The sequence below is a fragment of the Vidua macroura genome, chromosome 20, assembly GCF_024509145.1.
Source record: "Vidua macroura isolate BioBank_ID:100142 chromosome 20, ASM2450914v1, whole genome shotgun sequence".
NCBI classification, from domain to species: domain Eukaryota; kingdom Metazoa; phylum Chordata; class Aves; order Passeriformes; family Viduidae; genus Vidua; species Vidua macroura.
Genome location: NC_071590.1, coordinates 8582034 through 8599773, shown reverse-complemented (window position 1 = coordinate 8599773; position 17740 = coordinate 8582034). Strand labels below are relative to the sequence as shown.

General features: G+C 39.8%; 1 protein-coding gene and 3 non-coding genes across 10 annotated transcripts in view; all 4 read left to right on the top strand.

The window, feature by feature from the left end:
- Nucleotides 1–20: 20 nt before the first annotated feature.
- Nucleotides 21–17740, top strand: part of TEX14 (testis expressed 14, intercellular bridge forming factor) — a 34874-nt gene continuing 17154 nt past the window's right edge. For 5 of the 7 annotated variants that reach the window (XM_053995533.1, XM_053995535.1, XM_053995531.1 and 2 more), the window contains exons 1-12: nucleotides 21–489; nucleotides 5417–5531; nucleotides 6272–6437; nucleotides 7936–8072; nucleotides 9192–9279; nucleotides 10680–10810; nucleotides 12407–12520; nucleotides 14145–14268; nucleotides 15629–15807; nucleotides 16245–16396; nucleotides 17108–17298; nucleotides 17489–17624. In XM_053995533.1, the coding sequence (XP_053851508.1) occupies nucleotides 312–489; nucleotides 5417–5531; nucleotides 6272–6437; nucleotides 7936–8072; nucleotides 9192–9279; nucleotides 10680–10810; nucleotides 12407–12520; nucleotides 14145–14268; nucleotides 15629–15807; nucleotides 16245–16396; nucleotides 17108–17298; nucleotides 17489–17624 (1711 nt within the window). In that variant the 5' untranslated portion in view covers nucleotides 21–311. Of the gene's footprint in view, nucleotides 490–4405; nucleotides 4426–5416; nucleotides 5532–6271; nucleotides 6438–7935; nucleotides 8073–9191; nucleotides 9280–10679; nucleotides 10811–12406; nucleotides 12521–14144; nucleotides 14269–15628; nucleotides 15808–16244; nucleotides 16397–17107; nucleotides 17299–17488; nucleotides 17625–17740 lie in introns of those variants that run through there. The other 2 variants (XM_053995530.1, XM_053995536.1) reach the window with 2 other exon arrangements.
- Nucleotides 1246–1459, top strand: LOC128817504 (small nucleolar RNA U3). Its single transcript, XR_008440217.1, has one exon. It is a non-coding gene; the product is annotated as a small nucleolar RNA U3 (small nucleolar RNA).
- On the top strand, nucleotides 2457–2670 carry LOC128817503 (small nucleolar RNA U3). Its single transcript, XR_008440216.1, has one exon. It is a non-coding gene; the product is annotated as a small nucleolar RNA U3 (small nucleolar RNA).
- LOC128817495 (small nucleolar RNA U3) lies at nucleotides 4064–4277 on the top strand. The gene has a single exon (XR_008440208.1). It is a non-coding gene; the product is annotated as a small nucleolar RNA U3 (small nucleolar RNA).

The window sequence follows — 17740 nt, the reverse complement described above, 5'->3', positions numbered from 1 at the left end:
CGCGGGCCGCGGGTGCCCGCGGGCCCCGGGAACGGGCTGGAGCGGGCAGTGCCCGCCCGGGAATGCCGCTGGGTGTGTCCCGCCTGTGTGCCCCGGAGAGACCGCTGCTCCTGGCAGGTTCTGTGATCTCCCGGTTGTCGCCTCTCCCGTCCCCGCTGTGCTCCGGCGCCGGGCGGCCCGGGAGAGCGCTGTTAGGGCAGCAGGCTCATTTCCCCTTCCATCTCGGGGTAGTTCTGCAGGAAGCAGGCGTAACTTTAAGCAGGTTCTGAAGTCAGACATAAGTTCTTTACGTTGAGGTGCTTTGCAGCTTGATGGTGTTTCCTACCTTTTCCCAGTCGTGTTCAGGAAAGAAGATGGCTCATCCCATCCCTCTCCCATTTCCATGCCCAGTCAAGCTTGGAAGTATAAAAGGAGACTCCCTGGAAGCTGACCTGCATGACTATGTCAGGGAAGGGAACTATGTGAAAGTGAAGAAGCTTCTGAAAAAAGGTAAAAGCTAAGTTTAGACAAGTACTGGCAGAAAATATTTACTTTTTCCTCTATTCTTTTATTTCTGGTAAGAAATAGCGTACTGCTTGTAGAGTCTAGTTTTCTCAGTGAAATATATTAACAAAATGATTTATAGCTGCCCTTTTCCATTAAGTGGAAATAGTTCTCGAATCAAAAACTGTAATAAAACAAGTTAGGTGAAAAGAAAACTGATCTTTTATAAGTAAAGGGCTCATAAGGACATAAGTGAGGCGTTGTAAAACTAAAATTCTGAAAGACAGCTGTAGGAATATTCTCTTTAAAGGGGGTTTTAGTGCGTATTGCCAAATGCCCAGGGTGCGGTTTAGACGTTAAGCATTTTGACAACCAGATTTGTAGCCACACAGGCACAGGGAGTTTTGTACATGGAACCAAATACTCGGCGCAGCTGTGCTTCGGTTTTAGGACCGCGGATCTCGCTGGCTTGCGCTGATCCAGAACTGCGCCTTCCCAGGGCGGGGCCGGGCGGGGCCGGCGCTTCGCTCTGATTGGCCAGCGGCGGCAGAACATGCAAATCGAGGCGGCGCGCTCCCGAACGGCTCCACGCGCGGCCGTTCCGCGGGGCGCGGGCGCTGCCGGGGGGCTCGGGGCGCGCTCCCGCGGGCGCGGCGGCTCGGCGGGGCCGCGCCCGCTCCTCCCGGGCGCGCGCTCTGCGCTCGCCGCGTGCTGTGCGCGGGTGGCGGCGGCAGGGGCGGGCGCGGGCGGCGGGGCAGGGCTAAGACTATACTTTCAGGGATCATTTCTGTAGTTGGTCACTAGAGGAGAGTGATCTTCCCTGATCGGCGTCACAAACCGCGAGGAGGAGCGAGGTGTTCTCTCCTGAGCGCGAAGCGGGCGGGCGGTGCTGCCTGGGCAGGGGCCGCTCGCCATTGATGACCGTTCCCGGCCCCCGCGGTGGGGCTCGGGAGGGAGAGAACACGGGCTGAGCGGTTTGTGGCCCTTTTTTTTTTATTGTGGTTAAAAAAAGAACTGGAGAGAGCAGAGAGGGATGGATGATCCTTGCGCAGGGGCATTTCCTCCTCTCGTACACAACTCGCGGCCAGGCTCTCTCTGCAGTGACCCGCACTGGGCGATCCGCAGGGAGGGCGCAGCAGCCACACGGATTTAGGCTTTACGAGGGTATTCAAACCAATGGTATTCTCGACCCATCTCTTAGTGCAGGGCAAGAGGACTTTCTTGTTTCAAAGTGTTCCCTCTGATGAACGGTGATGATCAGAGAGTGACACGCGACTAGGGGGAACCTGTTCCGGATTTGCCTTTCTTCAGTTTTGGAACTCCGCGTCGCTCAGGCTACAAATTCTGATGGGCTTTAGGGAGAAACTGCTCCGTGTTGTGCTCGCCATACCGTGCAGTCGGTCCGTGACGCCCAGGCTGAGCCCAGAGATGCAAAGGCCGGAGTTCATTAAGCAGCGCCCTGTGGGGTTGTTCTTTCTGGTACACGAATGCCACCCTGGAAGCGCCGGGAGAGACTGGGAGCCAGCGCAGCCCCCGGCGGCAGCCGTGCCGCGCTGCTGGTGTTGGTACCGGGGCTCTTCTCCTCTGCTGGCCCGGGGCAGCGGCAGCACGGGCGGTGGCGGTCCCTCGTGTCGTGTCGCGACAGCTGTGACAGCCCGAGTGATGCGGGCGGCAGCGTCACTTCTGGAGCGGGGGGAGAGCGGGGCGGGGCCGCGCCGCCGCCAGGCTTCGGGAACGCCTCTGATTGGCCAGCGGCGGCAGAACATGCAAATCGAGGCGGCGCGCTCCCGAACAGCTCCACGCGCGGCCGTTCCGCGGGGCGCGGGCGCTGCCGGGGGGCTCGGGGCGCGCTCCCGCGGGCGCGGCGGCTCGGCGGGGCCGCGCCCGCTCCTCCCGGGTGCGCGCTCTGCGCTCGCCGCGTGCTGTGCGCGGGTGGCGGCGGCAGGGGCGGGCGCGGGCGGCGGGGCAGGGCTAAGACTATACTTTCAGGGATCATTTCTGTAGTTGGTCACTAGAGGAGAGTGATCTTCCCTGATCGGCGTCACAAACCGCGAGGAGGAGCGAGGTGTTCTCTCCTGAGCGCGAAGCGGGCGGGCGGTGCTGCCTGGGCAGGGGCCGCTCGCCATTGATGACCGTTCCCGGCCCCCGCGGTGGGGCTCGGGAGGGAGAGAACACGGGCTGAGCGGTTTGTGGCTCCTTTTTTTTATTCTTGGTCCAAAAACAGAACTCAGCGTTGAAGGGACTCGCATGTGGCTGCCTGCTGCGTCCTGAATCCTGACCCCAGTGCCACAATCACGTGTGTAAATCCCTCCAGGCATGGCGACTCAGCCCCGGCGAGCTGTGCCGGTGATTAGAACCCTTCCAGTGAATACATTTTCCCCAGTATCAAACCGAAACCTCCCCCGGTGCGACCTGAGGCCGTGTCCTCTCATCCTGTCACTCGTTGCCTGCAGGAGAGACGGGCCCCAGCTGCCCACATCCTCCTTCCATGTCGCTGTTGAGCAGGAGGGGAACAGAAATGACTCCAATATCGGAAGGCAAGAAAGAATCCGATTTATTTCAAATGCACCGCTCTATATATAGAGAACACCGTGCAGACTAATTTCATTGGTCTGAGAGTAAAAACATCCCCCACCATTGGTGCCTGCTGAATGACGCACGGTGGCAGAACATATCTATAAACAATGTGAATAACAAGACAGATTAGAGAATTATTTACATTCTTTCCCAGCTGTTTCCGAGGCTCTCACCTGGTTAGAAAAAGCCTCTCTTTTTCTCTCTGACTGAGCTGAGAATATCCACACTTTCAGGCAGCGACAGGGAGGGTGAGAGTCCCCCCTGAGGCTCCTTTTGTCCTGGCTGGGCCCCCGGAGCTCTCTGAACTGCTCCTCATCAGATCCGTGACCCTTCCCGCAGTCTGTTCCCTTCTCTGGACAGCTCCAGCCCTTCACCGCCCTTCTGTTTGTGCTGAGGCCAAAAGCGGACGCACGATTCGAGGTGCGGCCTCACCAGTGCCGGGGACAGAGGACGGTCACAGCCCTGGTCCCGCTGGTCACAGCGTTGCCGATCCAAGCCACGTTCCGTTGGCCTTCTTGGCCACCTGGGCGCAGTGCCCGCTCTTGCGCGCCCACTCCCGAGCAGCGTGCCCGGGCCCCTTTCCTCCATGCGGCTTTCGAGCGACTCTTTCCCAAATCCCGCAGCGTTGCGGGGGCTCCTTGTGACCCAGTGCCCATCAGCCAGGGGCACGGGACAGCGCGGTGGCGATCCCGCCTCCCGTGCCGTGTCGCGGGCCCCGCGCGGCGGCGGCGGCCCGGGCCGGGAAGGCGGGGCCGCGCGGGCGCTTCGCTCTGATTGGCCAGCGGCGGCAGAACATGCAAATCGAGGCGGCGCGCTCCCGAACAGCTCCACGCGCGGCCGTTCCGCGGGGCGCGGGCGCTGCCGGGGGGCTCGGGGCGCGCTCCCGCGGGCGCGGCGGCTCGGCGGGGCCGCGCCCGCTCCTCGCGGGTGCGCGCTCTGCGCTCGCCGCGTGCTGTGCGCGGGTGGCGGCGGCAGGGGCGGGCGCGGGCGGCGGGGCAGGGCTAAGACTATACTTTCAGGGATCATTTCTGTAGTTGGTCACTAGAGGAGAGTGATCTTCCCTGATCGGCGTCACAAACCGCGAGGAGGAGCGAGGTGTTCTCTCCTGAGCGCGAAGCGGGCGGGCGGTGCTGCCTGGGCAGGGGCCGCTCGCCATTGATGACCGTTCCCGGCCCCCGCGGTGGGGCTCGGGAGGGAGAGAACACGGGCTGAGCGGTTTGTGGCTCCTTTTTTTAATTGTGGTTAAAAAATAGAGCAACTTCCCGAATCACGCCGCTGTTGTGAGAAATCATTCTCCCCTTCGCCGTCATCGCCCTCCCGCTTGCTGATTCCGGATGGGAATCAATCATTTGGAATAAAAGCAAAGTAATGTTGGAAATCGCAAAGGGATTTCAAACATCGCAGAGTTGATCTCTTAAGTAAAAGGCCCACGCAGGGATCGAACCCCCGACCTTGGCGTTACCAGCGCCATGCTCTGAGCAATTACTAAAGAATCATTTACTTACTTAATTTATTAATAAGTTAGTGTTTGTTTATTAATTTATTGCATTGTAGTTATATATTTAAATATTAACAACCATAAATATATTATATTCATATGTTTATATATTTATATATTTATGAATAAATGTATTATTTTAAAATGTATTTATTATTAATAAATTCATTATAATTAATAAATCTATTTATTATTAAGAAACAATAAATATAATAAGATTAATATAGTAGAAATATAATATAATATAGTATATATAGTAGAAATATAATATAATATATATATAATATATATATAATATAATAAGATTACTAATAAGAATCACAATCATAATAATAATTGTAACCATAATAATATTATTATTTATTATTAAGTAATTAATAAAGAATAATTTACTTAATTATTCATTCTGTCCTCCTATGTTACATATGCTCATCCATCTCTACTTATATATCCATCTGTACTTATACAGATGATGAATATATATATCCATATATATGTAGATCATATAGATTAAAATTTATATTTTTAACTTTTTAACTTTTAGTTAATATATATAGATATTTCATGGCTATATATATACTTACATCTCCATCTCTCCAATTTAAATTCCTTACACAACACATGCGAGCACCATTTGTTCCCTGCACATCCTTTATTTAAAATCCTCGTGGACTCAGCAGTGCTTTCAATCCTTACAGAAAGTCACAAATAAAATATCATTTGCTCTTTTTTTTTTTTTTTTTCCCCCTCTCAATTTTTGCTGCCGGATTTTCGTGCCTGCAGCAGCTCCGAGCAGCGATGAGCCCCCAGTTTTTAATAAAAACAAGCACCACTTTGGAATGTTGGTTTTCCTTGCAGGAGTTTTTGTTGATGCTGTGAATTCCATGGGCCAAAGCTGTCTGTTCATTGCTGCGCTGCTGGGGCTGGGTAAAATCGTGGATGTGCTGCTGGAATATGGCTCGGATGCCAATCAGTTAAGTTTCAAACTTTTTTTTTTTTTTGTTTTTTAAATTAAAATTAAAACTAACCTTCGTGTGGGTTAATATTGTGTTAGTCATTGTCAATATTGTGTTAGTCATTGTGAAACACTGCGCATAAATGAAGAAATGCTTAAGATGCACGTTGGTATTTTATTTAGCCAAAGCTCCTCGGAGTTAAATAGAGAAATAATTTTTTTTTTTTAATTTTCTTGTTTTGTTTATAGAAATAATTCTCTTTTTTCTGACTTTTTTAAAGTCAGGTTGTCTTTTTTTTTTACTTTATTTTAATTTAATTTTATTTTATTTTTATTTTTATTTTATTTTATTTTATTTTATTTTATTTTATTTTATTTTATTTTATTTTATTTTTAATTTTAATTTTAATTTTAATTTTATTTTATATTTATTTTATTTTATTTATTTTATTTTATTTTATTTTTATTTTATTTTTTTTAATTTAATTTATTTTTATTTTATTTTTATTTTATTTTATTTTATTTTATTATTTTATTTTATTTTATTTTATTTTATTTTATTTTATTTTATTTTTATTTTAATTTTATTTTATTTTTGTTTTCTTTTCTTTTCTTTTAATTTAATTTAATTTTATTATTTTATTTTATTTCATTTCATTTCATTTCATTTCATTTCATTTCATTCTGTTATTCTGGGTGCACACAGACACTCCAGCCATGCTGTTTCCCCCCTGTGACCCCTTTGTGCTGTTCCCCAGTCGCTGCTACGACGGGAGCACCCCAGTGCACGCCGCGGCCTTCTCGGGGAGCCGGGGCATCCTCAGCAAGCTGCTGGACCAAGGAGGAGACCTCAGGGCCCACGACAAAGAGGGGAGGAGCGCCCAGGTGTGGGCTCTGTCGGGCAGGAAGGAAAGCAGCGCTCAGGTACCGCCGTGCTCCGCCCTTTTCTCACAGCTCCTCCTGGCCAGGAAGCTGAAATGACCATTTCCTGTCGAGGAAACTGAAATGACAATTTCCTGTCGAGGAAACTGAAATGACAATTTCCTGTCCAGAAAGCTCAAATGACAATTTCCTGTCGAGGAAACTGAAATGACAATTTCCTGTCCAGAAAGCTCAAATGACAATTTCCTGTCCAGGAAGCTGAAATGACAATTTCCTGGCCAGGAAACTGAAATGACAATTTCCTGTCCAGAAAGCTCAAATGACAATTTCCTGGCCAGGAAACTGAAATGACAATTTCCTGTCCAGGAAGCTGAAATGACAATTTCCTGTCCAGGAAGCTGAAATGACCATTTTCTGTCCAGGAAACTGAAATGACCATTTCCTGTCGAGGAAACTGAAATGACAATTTCCTGTCAAGGAAACTGAAATGACAATTTCCTGTTGAGGAAACTGAAATGACAATTTCCTGTTGAGGAAACTGAAATGACAATTTCCTGTCGAGGAAACTGAAATGACAATTTCCTGGCCAGGAAAATGAAATAACAATTTCCTGTCGAGGAAAATGAAATGACAATTTCCTGTCGAGGAAGCTGAAATGACAATTTCCTGTCCAGGAAGCTGAAATGACAATTTCCTGGCCAGGAAAATGAAATTACAATTTCCTGACCAGGAAGCTCAAATGACCATTTCCTGTCGAGGAAACTGAAATGACAATTTCCTGTCAAGGAAACTGAAATGACAATTTCCTGGCCAGGAAACTGAAATGACAATTTCCTGGCCAGGAAACTGAAATGACAATTTCCTGTCGAGGAAGCTGAAATGACAATTTCCTGGCCAGGAAACTGAAATGACAATTTCCTGGCCAGGAAACTGAAATGACAATTTCCTGTCCAGGAAGCTGAAATGACAATTTCCTGTGGCTGAACTTTCCAGTGTTGTCGCCTGCTTGAAGCCAGCTTTTGTTCCATTTTCCTTCAGTTGGTTTTCCCTTTAACGCCTCTCTCAAAGTGCCCATTTTGATATTGCGAGTGACCCGTTATTACTCCAGTAGTCCAGATTGATGGATTTAAAAGTCATCAATTTAATCTTTTAAATATTTTAATATTTAAAATTTAAATATTTAAATATAACAGCAACAACAACAAAAATATTTTAATATTTTAAATTTAATTCACAAATTTAAAATGCTTCTTCTTTTTCTTCAGAAGCTCTGTTTTTGTTGTTTTTTCCCCTCCTCCTGCCCAGATGCTGGAATTCATCCAGTGTGTGACCAATAGTCCAGATTGATGGATTTAAAAGTCACCAATTAAATATTTTTAATATTTTAATATTTAAAATGTAAATATTTAAATACAACAGCAACAACAACAACAACAATTAAAATATTTTAATATTTTAAATTTAATTCACAAATATAAAATGCTTCTCCTTTTCCTTCTGAAGCTCTGTTTTTGTTGTTTTTCCCCCTCCTCCTGCCCAGATGCTGGAATTCATCCAGCAGTGCACGCTGCACATGCAGGCTGCCATTTGGAATCTTCCCTCTGATCTGCTCAGGAGAGTTGGCTCCTCAAAGGCCTTGATCTGCAGCCCCTCGAGGTTTGGTGCCCTTGTCCAAGGGTAACTAGAGATTTTACCTCCATTTTCTGTTATTTTAAAGTAAAAATATTTATAATTATATGTTATAATTCTAATTTTTATATATATTTTTATCTAATCATAATTTATATAATTATATATTTATATAATATATATAAAATTACATATATTATATATAATATATATAATATATTTAGATATTATATATGAGTATATAATATATTGATATATAATTGTATTACATAGATAAAATTATATGTAATTATATATTTATATTATAGAATTATTAATATATATAATGATTATAGAACTATATTATGATATATAACTATATTATATTATAGCATTATTTTAATATTATATACATAATTATATAATTATATAATATAATATATATTATGTATTTATATTAGATATTTATAACTTTTATATATATTTTATATATAATTTATACATTTTTATATATTATAATTTCAAATTAGCAGGTGTTTCTATCTTTCTGACAATAGCAGATTAAATCCACTTTGGTTAATTTTATTTCTGTTGTGGCGGTTCTAAATAGAAACTTGGTAGTGGTAAATATCTGTATTAAGATATTTAAGACAATTAAATGAAATATCTGTATTAAGATATTTAATACAGATATCTATATTAAGACATTTAAGACCATTAAATTAAGACAAGCTTTATTAATTAAGCTCTTGAAACCAGCATTAAAAGCACTGGATTTTAGTAGCATTAAAGTGGTAGCAGGAAATAGTTTGGTTTTTGACTTTTTAAGGTCCCTGCAGATGTTTTTTTGGGGTGTTCCCAACTGGTTCAGGAGTTTTTGTGTCAGATACACGTTGGGAAAAATCCAGACTTGTGAACAAAAAAGCAGTGCAGGATATACCTTGTGTGTGTATGTATATTTATGGGTTATTTTGCTTTAAATAAATAAATACATATCATAAAAGTGCATCTAAAAAGTTTTAATGAGCTGCACAATAATTTGGAATTTTGACGTTCGCATTAGATGCGTGGGACCAGTCAAATGCAGGCTTCTGGCAGAAATTCTGCTTTTTTTTTTTTCCTTCTCTCTCTGTATCCAAGCCTTGGAGTAAATAAATTGCTTTTATTGCTTTTGGTTTTGGTATTTAGAAACGCTGAGAGTCCTCTGGGTAAATTGCAAAAACTGAAAGGACGAGCCAGTGTGGCCAAGAACATTTACAGCTTTGGTTTTGGGAAGGTAAGGAGCTGTGGGGAGGGATTTGCTAATGACATTAGAACGTTCTTCCCAGAATCCCTGTTCCTCACAGTAATTATCAGTGCTGGTTTTAACTTAGTGCATTCTTGTTTTTAACTTTTTAACTTCTAGTGTATTCTTATTTTTAACTTTTAGTGAATTCTTATTTTTAACTTTTTAACTTCTAGTGTATTCTTATTTTTAACTTTTACTGAATTCTTATTTTTAACTTTCTAACTTCTAGTGTATTCTTATTTTTAACTTTTTAACTTAGTGCATTCTTGTTTTTAACTTTTAAACTTTTAGTGCATTCTTATTTTTAACTTTTTAACTTAGTGCATTCTTGTTTTTAACTTTTTAACTTCTAGTGTATTCTTATTTTTAACTTTTAGTGAATTCTTATTTTTTACTTTTAAACTTTAGTGCATTCTTATTTTTAACTTTTTAACTTTTAGTGCATTCTTATTTTTAACTTTTAGTTAATTCTTATTTTTAACTTTTAAACTTTTAGTGCATTCTTGTTTTTAACTTTTCAACTTTTAGTGCATTTTTATTTTTAACTTTTAAACTTTTAGTGCATTCTTATTTTTAACTTTTTAACCTTTAGTGCGTTCTTATTTTAACTTTTTAACCTTTAGAGCATTCTTAGTTTTAACTTTTCAACTTTTAGTGCATTCTTATTTTTAACTTTTAGTGAATTCTTGTTTTTAACTTTTAACTTTTCATGCATTCTTATGTTTAACTTTTCAACTTCTAGTGCATTCTTATTGTTAACTTTTAAACTTCTAGTGCGTTCTTAGTTTTAACTTTTCAACTTTTAGTGCATTCTTTTAAATTTTTAACCTTTAGTGCATTCTTATTTTTAACTTTTCAACTTCTAGTGCATTCTTATTTTTAACTTTTTAACCTTTAGTGCATTCTTAGTTTTAACTTTTAGTGCATTCTTACTTTTTAACTTTTCAACTTTTAGTGAATTCTTATTTTTAACTTTTCAACTTTTAGTGCATTCTTATTTTTAACTTTTTAACTTTTGGTGCATTCTTATTTTTAACTTTTTAACTTTTGGTGCATTCTTATTTTTAACTTTTAGCGCATTCTTATTTTAAACTTTCAGTGCATTCTTATTTTTAACTTTTTAACCTTTAGTACATTCTTATTTCTGCTGAAAAGATGGGGGGAAGAACCCACGAAGAGCACAAATACTCAGTCCTTCCTTTGGTGGCTGGAACAGCAGAAATTCCCGCTCAATTCACCTCTGGCAGCTCCTAAGGACTGGTTCTGCTTTCCCTGTTCCAGCTGCGGTGGGAAATTCAGATTTTGGCAGTGATTTTTCAGATTTCCTGGCGCTCAGCTTGGTGATGAGCTGGCTGGATTTGGGGAGCTGTTGCATTTTCCTCTTTCAGTTCCACCTGGCGGGCAGTGGCCACCTGGGCTACCTGGCCTCCCTCCCAATTATCGGGGACAAAGATGTGCTTCAGGCTGACGATGAGCCTGCGTTTTCTTACCGCGTGGGGCCCTACATGACCATGACCAAGTGAGTGGAGTTAAAGAGGTTTTTAGCCCCTCTTTGTGTCTGTTGCAAATCGCTTGTCTTAGTTTAGGGCAAAACTTGGGGAGAGTTTGAGGACCTCTGGAAGGAGCCTCTAGAAAGCAAACTCCTTACGGCTCTTTTTTTACTTGGTTTGGGAAGGATTTTTTTTAGAGAGAAATGGAAAAAACTTGTTTATTTAACAAGTAAAAACACTCTCTAATACAAAAAAAAAAAAAAAATAACACCAGATGACAAAACTTTTTTACTGTTCTGAAGAGATGACAAATTTAGAAAGTCTCTTCTGGGAGTGGTTGTTTAGTTATCAGTCTCCGGCGCTGGGGATGGCTGCTGCAGGTCACAAAATGTAGACTCTTGGTGTTCCTTGATGTTTTTCAGGTTTAGGTCTAGAGCAGGTTCAGATGATATTCAGGAAAGGGAAAGGGAAGGGAAAAAAGAAACAGTCCAGGGTAAAAATTGGACTGCTTAGCTAAACTAACTAATAACCAAAAGCAAAAGTAAAAGCAAGCCCAAGCCTCTCCTAGACACAGACCATGGGGGGAGCTGAGCTCGCTGATTTATAATATAATATATTACAATATATTATGTTAAATGCTGTAATATTATATTAAATATATTATATTAAATATATTATATTATATTATATTATATCATATTATATCATATTATATCATATTCTATTATATCATATTCTATATCATATTCTATTATATCATATTCTATTCTATTATCTATATTGTAATATATTAAAATATTATATATTAAATATATAATAATTATTATATATAATATATGATATATATTATATATCATATATTTTATATATTATAATACATAATATATATGATATATATTATATATAATATATATTATAACATATAATATATTACTATATATAATTATTATATGTAATAATTATAATATCTATCATAAATACATATAATAATTATTTATATTTATATATAAACAATATTCAGTCAATTTATATTTTACATATATTAAATAAAATATTGGAATTACAAATAAGGTAATTGAATAAATGAAACAAATAAATTTATGTAAATATTGTTATTAATGTAAATTTATTAAATAAAACAAAAATTTAATTAAATAAATATTGTAATTATTTTAATTTAAATATTGCCATTACAAATTGCAATAATTTTGTAATTATTAAAAATAATTTTTTAAATATCGTATTGTCTAATTACTGTGTGTTAAGCAAGTGGTTGTGTCTGAGAGGCAGCCAGAGAATTGACAAATTGGTGATTTAATCTCCCCAAAACTTTGATTTGTGTCACTGATGGCCTTTGCTGAAGGGAATTCCTTGTGGAAGGGGTGGGATTTTGGGCAGGGAACCTTCCCTGCTCCATCAGCCTTCAGCAGGGCGAGTTTATTCCCAATTTAAAAGAGCAAAAATTGGAATTGCTGACAGTGGGAGGCAGCACCAGAGCTTGGCGAGAATCACAAAATTCTCGGTAAATAACCACATAACTTCGGGGAAAAAAAAAAAAAAAAAAAAAAAAAGGAGGGAAAACACAGCTGGAAGCATCTGGCCCAAGCTGCTCTTGTTCTTTGCAGCCTGATGTGGGGAGGCAGCCGGGTGACGGTGAAGGAGCTGAGCATCCAGCCCCAGCCGAGCAGCTGGGAGCTGCGCCTGGCCGACCTCCTCCTGGCAGAGCAGGAGCACAGCAGGTGGGACAGGAGCCCTGGGGCACGGGAGGGATGGGGTTTATCTCCCTGCCGGCCTCACAGGATGTGATCCTGTGCAGGTGCTTTCGTTGAAGAGCTCTGGGAATCGGGGGTGCAGTGTTACCAAATGACACAAGCAAAAAACGACGCACCACAGCTTTGGTCACGATGAAGAGACTACTTTATTTTCTCTGACTCCAATCTTTTATAGTTCTCCAAAGGTGCCAGTGGATTGGAGGGTGAACGTGCCACCTCTCCAACGACACTGGACAAACTACCTGTACATCAAATTTCTCCGCCTCTATGAAAGAATGCAAAACAATAGGTTGTTTACAGAAAGTTGTGTGAGAAAGTTCTCTACAAGAATGTAAACTCAGAAGGCTTTAGAGAACTCTTGATAACCAGGGTGACAGTGCAGACCCAAATCTGACTCCGCTTTCGAGCTGAACATATTTTATGTTCTGTCGTTAAAGAACTTACATATTAATTATTAAACTTCTGTTGGCCTGTTGTATACGTTGAGTTTCTCGTGGTCTTTCTCAAGCCCCTGGCCACAGTTTCTCATGATTATTCTTATGATTAAACAGTAATTATATCTAATTACTAAACAATCATCATATCTAACAATTATACCATTTATCATATACTGGCTGCACAGGTGCAGCTTTAGCAAGGACAAGGCCGATACTTTCCCAGGGTATTTTCCCAGGGCCTAAGCCTAACTTTCCTCCTCCTCCTAACTCCCCAAATCCCCATGATTGTAAAACCCTTTTACTATCATCAGGGGAATTGTGGGAACCCAGCACATCCCTCTGGCTGCCCTGGCTGCCTCCAGACCCTGGCAGGGGCTCAGAGACCTTGGCACAAAGTCAAAAACACCTGTGGCTTCCATTTTAGCCCGTGGAAAAAACTGCCAACTTTGTGTGAAGATTTACAGGTCACAAGAGTTTGAGTTAATGTAACGCAGGGTGAAAAAGTAGAATTTTGGGGGTTTTTAGAATGGGGTTCAGGAGGCAAGATGGAGGAATTTGGGCGTTGTCTTGTCCTTCTTGTCCCCTACTTTTCACTGTGATGGTGACACTTTTTATTGGTTTAGAGTAGAGACAACCTGTCCAACACAGGTGATGGGTATTGGGAATTAATTGTAAATAAAGCACACGTGGTTCATGGTATAAAATGTAAACACTGCCCCAGAGGGCAGAGAGAACGCCACGATTTGACTTGCTAGACAGAGCTCAGCAGGTCAGAGAAAGAATGTTATAGATGAGAGAAAATAAACAAAGCAAAACCGACACATCTGGACTTGTTTGGCTGCGGGGCTGGGAGGAAAAGACTTTTTACCATCTCGGGGTCATCTTGAGCACAGAACCCCGAGAGGGAATGGGATTTACCTCTCAGGAGTGTTAGGCTGGGGTTGCACTTCTAGATCAGAAATACAGATTTTCTTCCCACTCCTGATCTTTTAAAATTGAGTATTTCAGTTTAAAAAATGCATTTACACTGAAATGTGTTCCAGTGAAAACCCAACTCTGATGTCATATTGCTAAAAACGCTGAGCAGGGCAGGACTTTGCTTCTTCTCAGCTCAGATTTGCCCTGCAAATTTGATTTTTCCTCTCCCTTTGCAGCAAGCTCCGGCACCCTCACTTGCTGCAGCTGATGTCTGTTTGTCTGTCCTGTGACCTGGAGAAAACTCGTTTGGTTTATGAGAGGGTTCACTTTGGCTCTCTCTACAGCATCCTCCATGAAAGGGTAACTGCAATGCTTCCGTTTTAAATGATAATTAATCCGAAGTTTAGTGACTAACATCTTCCCTCAAAAAGACAAAATCCTCAGTCTGAATCTGAGTTTCTGGTTCTTTTTCCTATTTCAAAAATCAATTTTAAATTTTTAAAATTTTAGTTGAATTAATTCAAATTAAAATTTAATAATTTTTAAATTAATAAAAATTATTTTTTAAATTTAAATTTAATAATTAAAAAAAAAATAATCAATTCTTTAAAATGTAAATCTGTGTTTTACTGTTGTCATTTGATATTTTCCTCTTCTTTTTAAGTTGTTGTTACTTGGTTTGGCATTGAGAACAAATAGACAAATTTCCTCTTTTTCCTCCAATAAATTTCACGTTTGCTGCCTTCTCCACCAAATAACAACCCTAAGAAATAACAATAACTTTCTCTCACCTCAAGTTTAGAGGCCTGCCATGTAAATTGGGTGCTTTTGGCGTTGTTTTACTAAATTTATTTAATTATATTATTATAATATAATTATATATACATATAAAAGATATATATTTAATATATATGACATATTAAATATATATAACATATATATTTTATACTTTATATATGTAATATATATTATATTTTTATAATATATATTATTATACATATATATTATATACATACATCATTATATATACATTATATATGTATAACATATATTATTATACATTATACATTATTATACACTATATATTTAAATTATATAATATAAAATAATATATATAATAATATCTATAATATATTATTATATTATAGATATATAATAATATCTATAATATATAATATATTCTAATATTATATATTATATATTATATATTATATATTATATATTATAATAAAATATCGTTATATATTATATAATAATGTGATAGCTATTATATAATATATTTTATATTATATACATTATATAATAATATAATATAATTATATAATACAAGAATATAAGAATATAATTACATCTTATGTATACTATAATATAATTATAATATATATTATGTTATGTTATATTATGTTATGTTATGTTATGTTATGTTATGTTATGTTATGTTATGTTATATTATGTTATGTTATGGTATATTATGTTATATTATATTATACTATATTATATTATATTATATTATATTATATTATATTATATTACATTACATTATATTATAGTATAGTATATTATAGTATATTATAGTATATTATAGTATATTATAGTATATTATATTATATTATTGTATGTTATATTATATTATTGTATATTATTGTCTATTATATTATTATATATTATTGTATATTATATTATTGTATATTCTGGTCTATTCTATTCTCTTCCATTGCAGCGTGCAGAGTTCCCAGTGCTGCAGACAGAGACCCTTGTGCACGTTCTGCTGCAGATCCTCGACGCTCTGCGTTTCCTGCACTCCCGGGGCTTCATCCACCGCTCCCTCTCCTCCTTTGCCATCCAGATCGTGTCCTCAGGGGAGGGCAAGCTCTGCAACCTGGAGTACCTGATCCAGAGGTGAAAAACTTCCTCAGGGTTGCTGTCAAATGGGGGGTGGAACATCCAGCACCTCTCGTTAGACTGGTGCTTAATTCAGTGACACTGGTGGGATAAAGAGGATTTCTTTTCATCTCAGTGAATTATTACTGAAATTATCCCCTAGACACATTGGAATTTTTTTTTTTCTTTACAGGCTTCCTGTGTTTTATCCATGGTTGTTTGGAAAGCTCCTGTTGGGGAAAGTTCAGCTTTTCTTTTTTAGTTCTTTTTGTTGCAAAGTCGTTAAAGGAGTTTTTGCTTTCCCCAGACATTTACTGCACATTCCTATTTGCAGACATTCCCTGAAACTTTTATGTACTAAACTTTAAGCACACTCAGGTGTTTCTTTCCTAAATATAAACCTTGTAGTTGAGTGTGCTGTAGTCCTGATTTACAGTTGTTTCCCCTTTTTGCAGCAAGGACAGTGGAGAGCACAGTGACCTGACCCGAATTCCTGTCCCAGCCCAGCTGTTCCGCTGGAGCTCCCCTGAAATAATCCTGGGGAAACCTGGCACAGTCAAATCTGATGTGTACAGCTTCTGTGCAGTGCTGCAGGAGGCCCTGACAGGTGAGTGCACAGATTTGGGCTGGGATGGTTTAACTTAAAACATAAACCAGGCAAAAAACCCCAAATATTAATGACAATAACAAAGATTACTGGGGACTGCTGTAAAATGTGATCAGAAAACTTAAAATTGTGTGGCTAAGGGATGAAATTAATGGTGGGTATTGGAGAAACACAGTGGTTTTCTGCTGTTTATTTTTCTTCTTCCTACCAGCACAGCAAAACATTCAATTAAGTCTTTTCAGTGTTCAAAACAAGCTTGTGCAGCTTTTATGTTTTTGATCTCTGTGATAAGTTAGAGATAAGTTAATGTTACTCTGTTATTGTCATGTATTGTAGCTGTTATTACAGATAATGTCTGTTCTGCATTCACTTTGACTATTCTGACAGTGAAATGGGATAAACAATTACCCTAAAAATTAATCCCAATGAAGAATCCAGTGCAGGGTTGTTTGCAGTGTCACTCTCCTCTAGATATTTCTGTCAGTTCCCTTGAAAGCATCCTCTGTTGGAAACAGGGAGGAGATGCCAGTGCTTGTTTTTAGTTGTAAAATACGGAATGGACAGGGAGTAATGTGATTTTTTAAAATTTTATTTTATAACATTTTATTTTATCACATTTAAAAAATTATTACATCAGGGAATGATGTAATTTTTTTTTAATTAATATTAATGTACAGCTGGGGACTTAAAATCTGTACTTGTGTCTTGCAGAGAGCCTTCCCTGGAAAGGTGTGGAAGACTCAGCTGTTAAGCAGCTCATCCTTTCAGGGGAGCAGCTGGAAGCAGATGTCAGGCTCCCCCTGCTCTATTATGATGTTGTCAAGTCAGGGCTGGAGCCCAAACAGAGGAACCGCTCCATGAAGCTTCAGGATATTCAATATATCCTGAAAAACGACCTGAAGGTGATTTCCAGCATTCTGGATTTTGATGGATATTCTGTGTCCATTCAGATCCTGCTTAAATCTAGAGGAAGTGATCCAGCACTCAGTGTTCTGCTCAGGGAGCTGAACCCCCTCAGAAGAGCAGGCAGGGACACAGAACTGACAAATACAATTTTGTGTTTTATTCCTTTTGTTTTGTTTTGTTTTACAGGACTTGGTTAAATCTGAGAGTGGCCCCAAAGCACAGAGATCTGCTCTTCTTGCAGATGTGAACATCTGCTGGGCATCAGCTTTTAGCTTCCAGAAGAGAACAGTGGAATTCCAGGGAAAAGAGACGAGCAAGGCTGGTGAGTTTCTTGGAGTGAGGTGTCCTTCATGTGTTCCTCAGTCCACAGCAGTCTGGCAGAAATCATTCAAATGGGAGCACTCACAGATTTTATGATGTAGGTTGAAGATAGGAAGC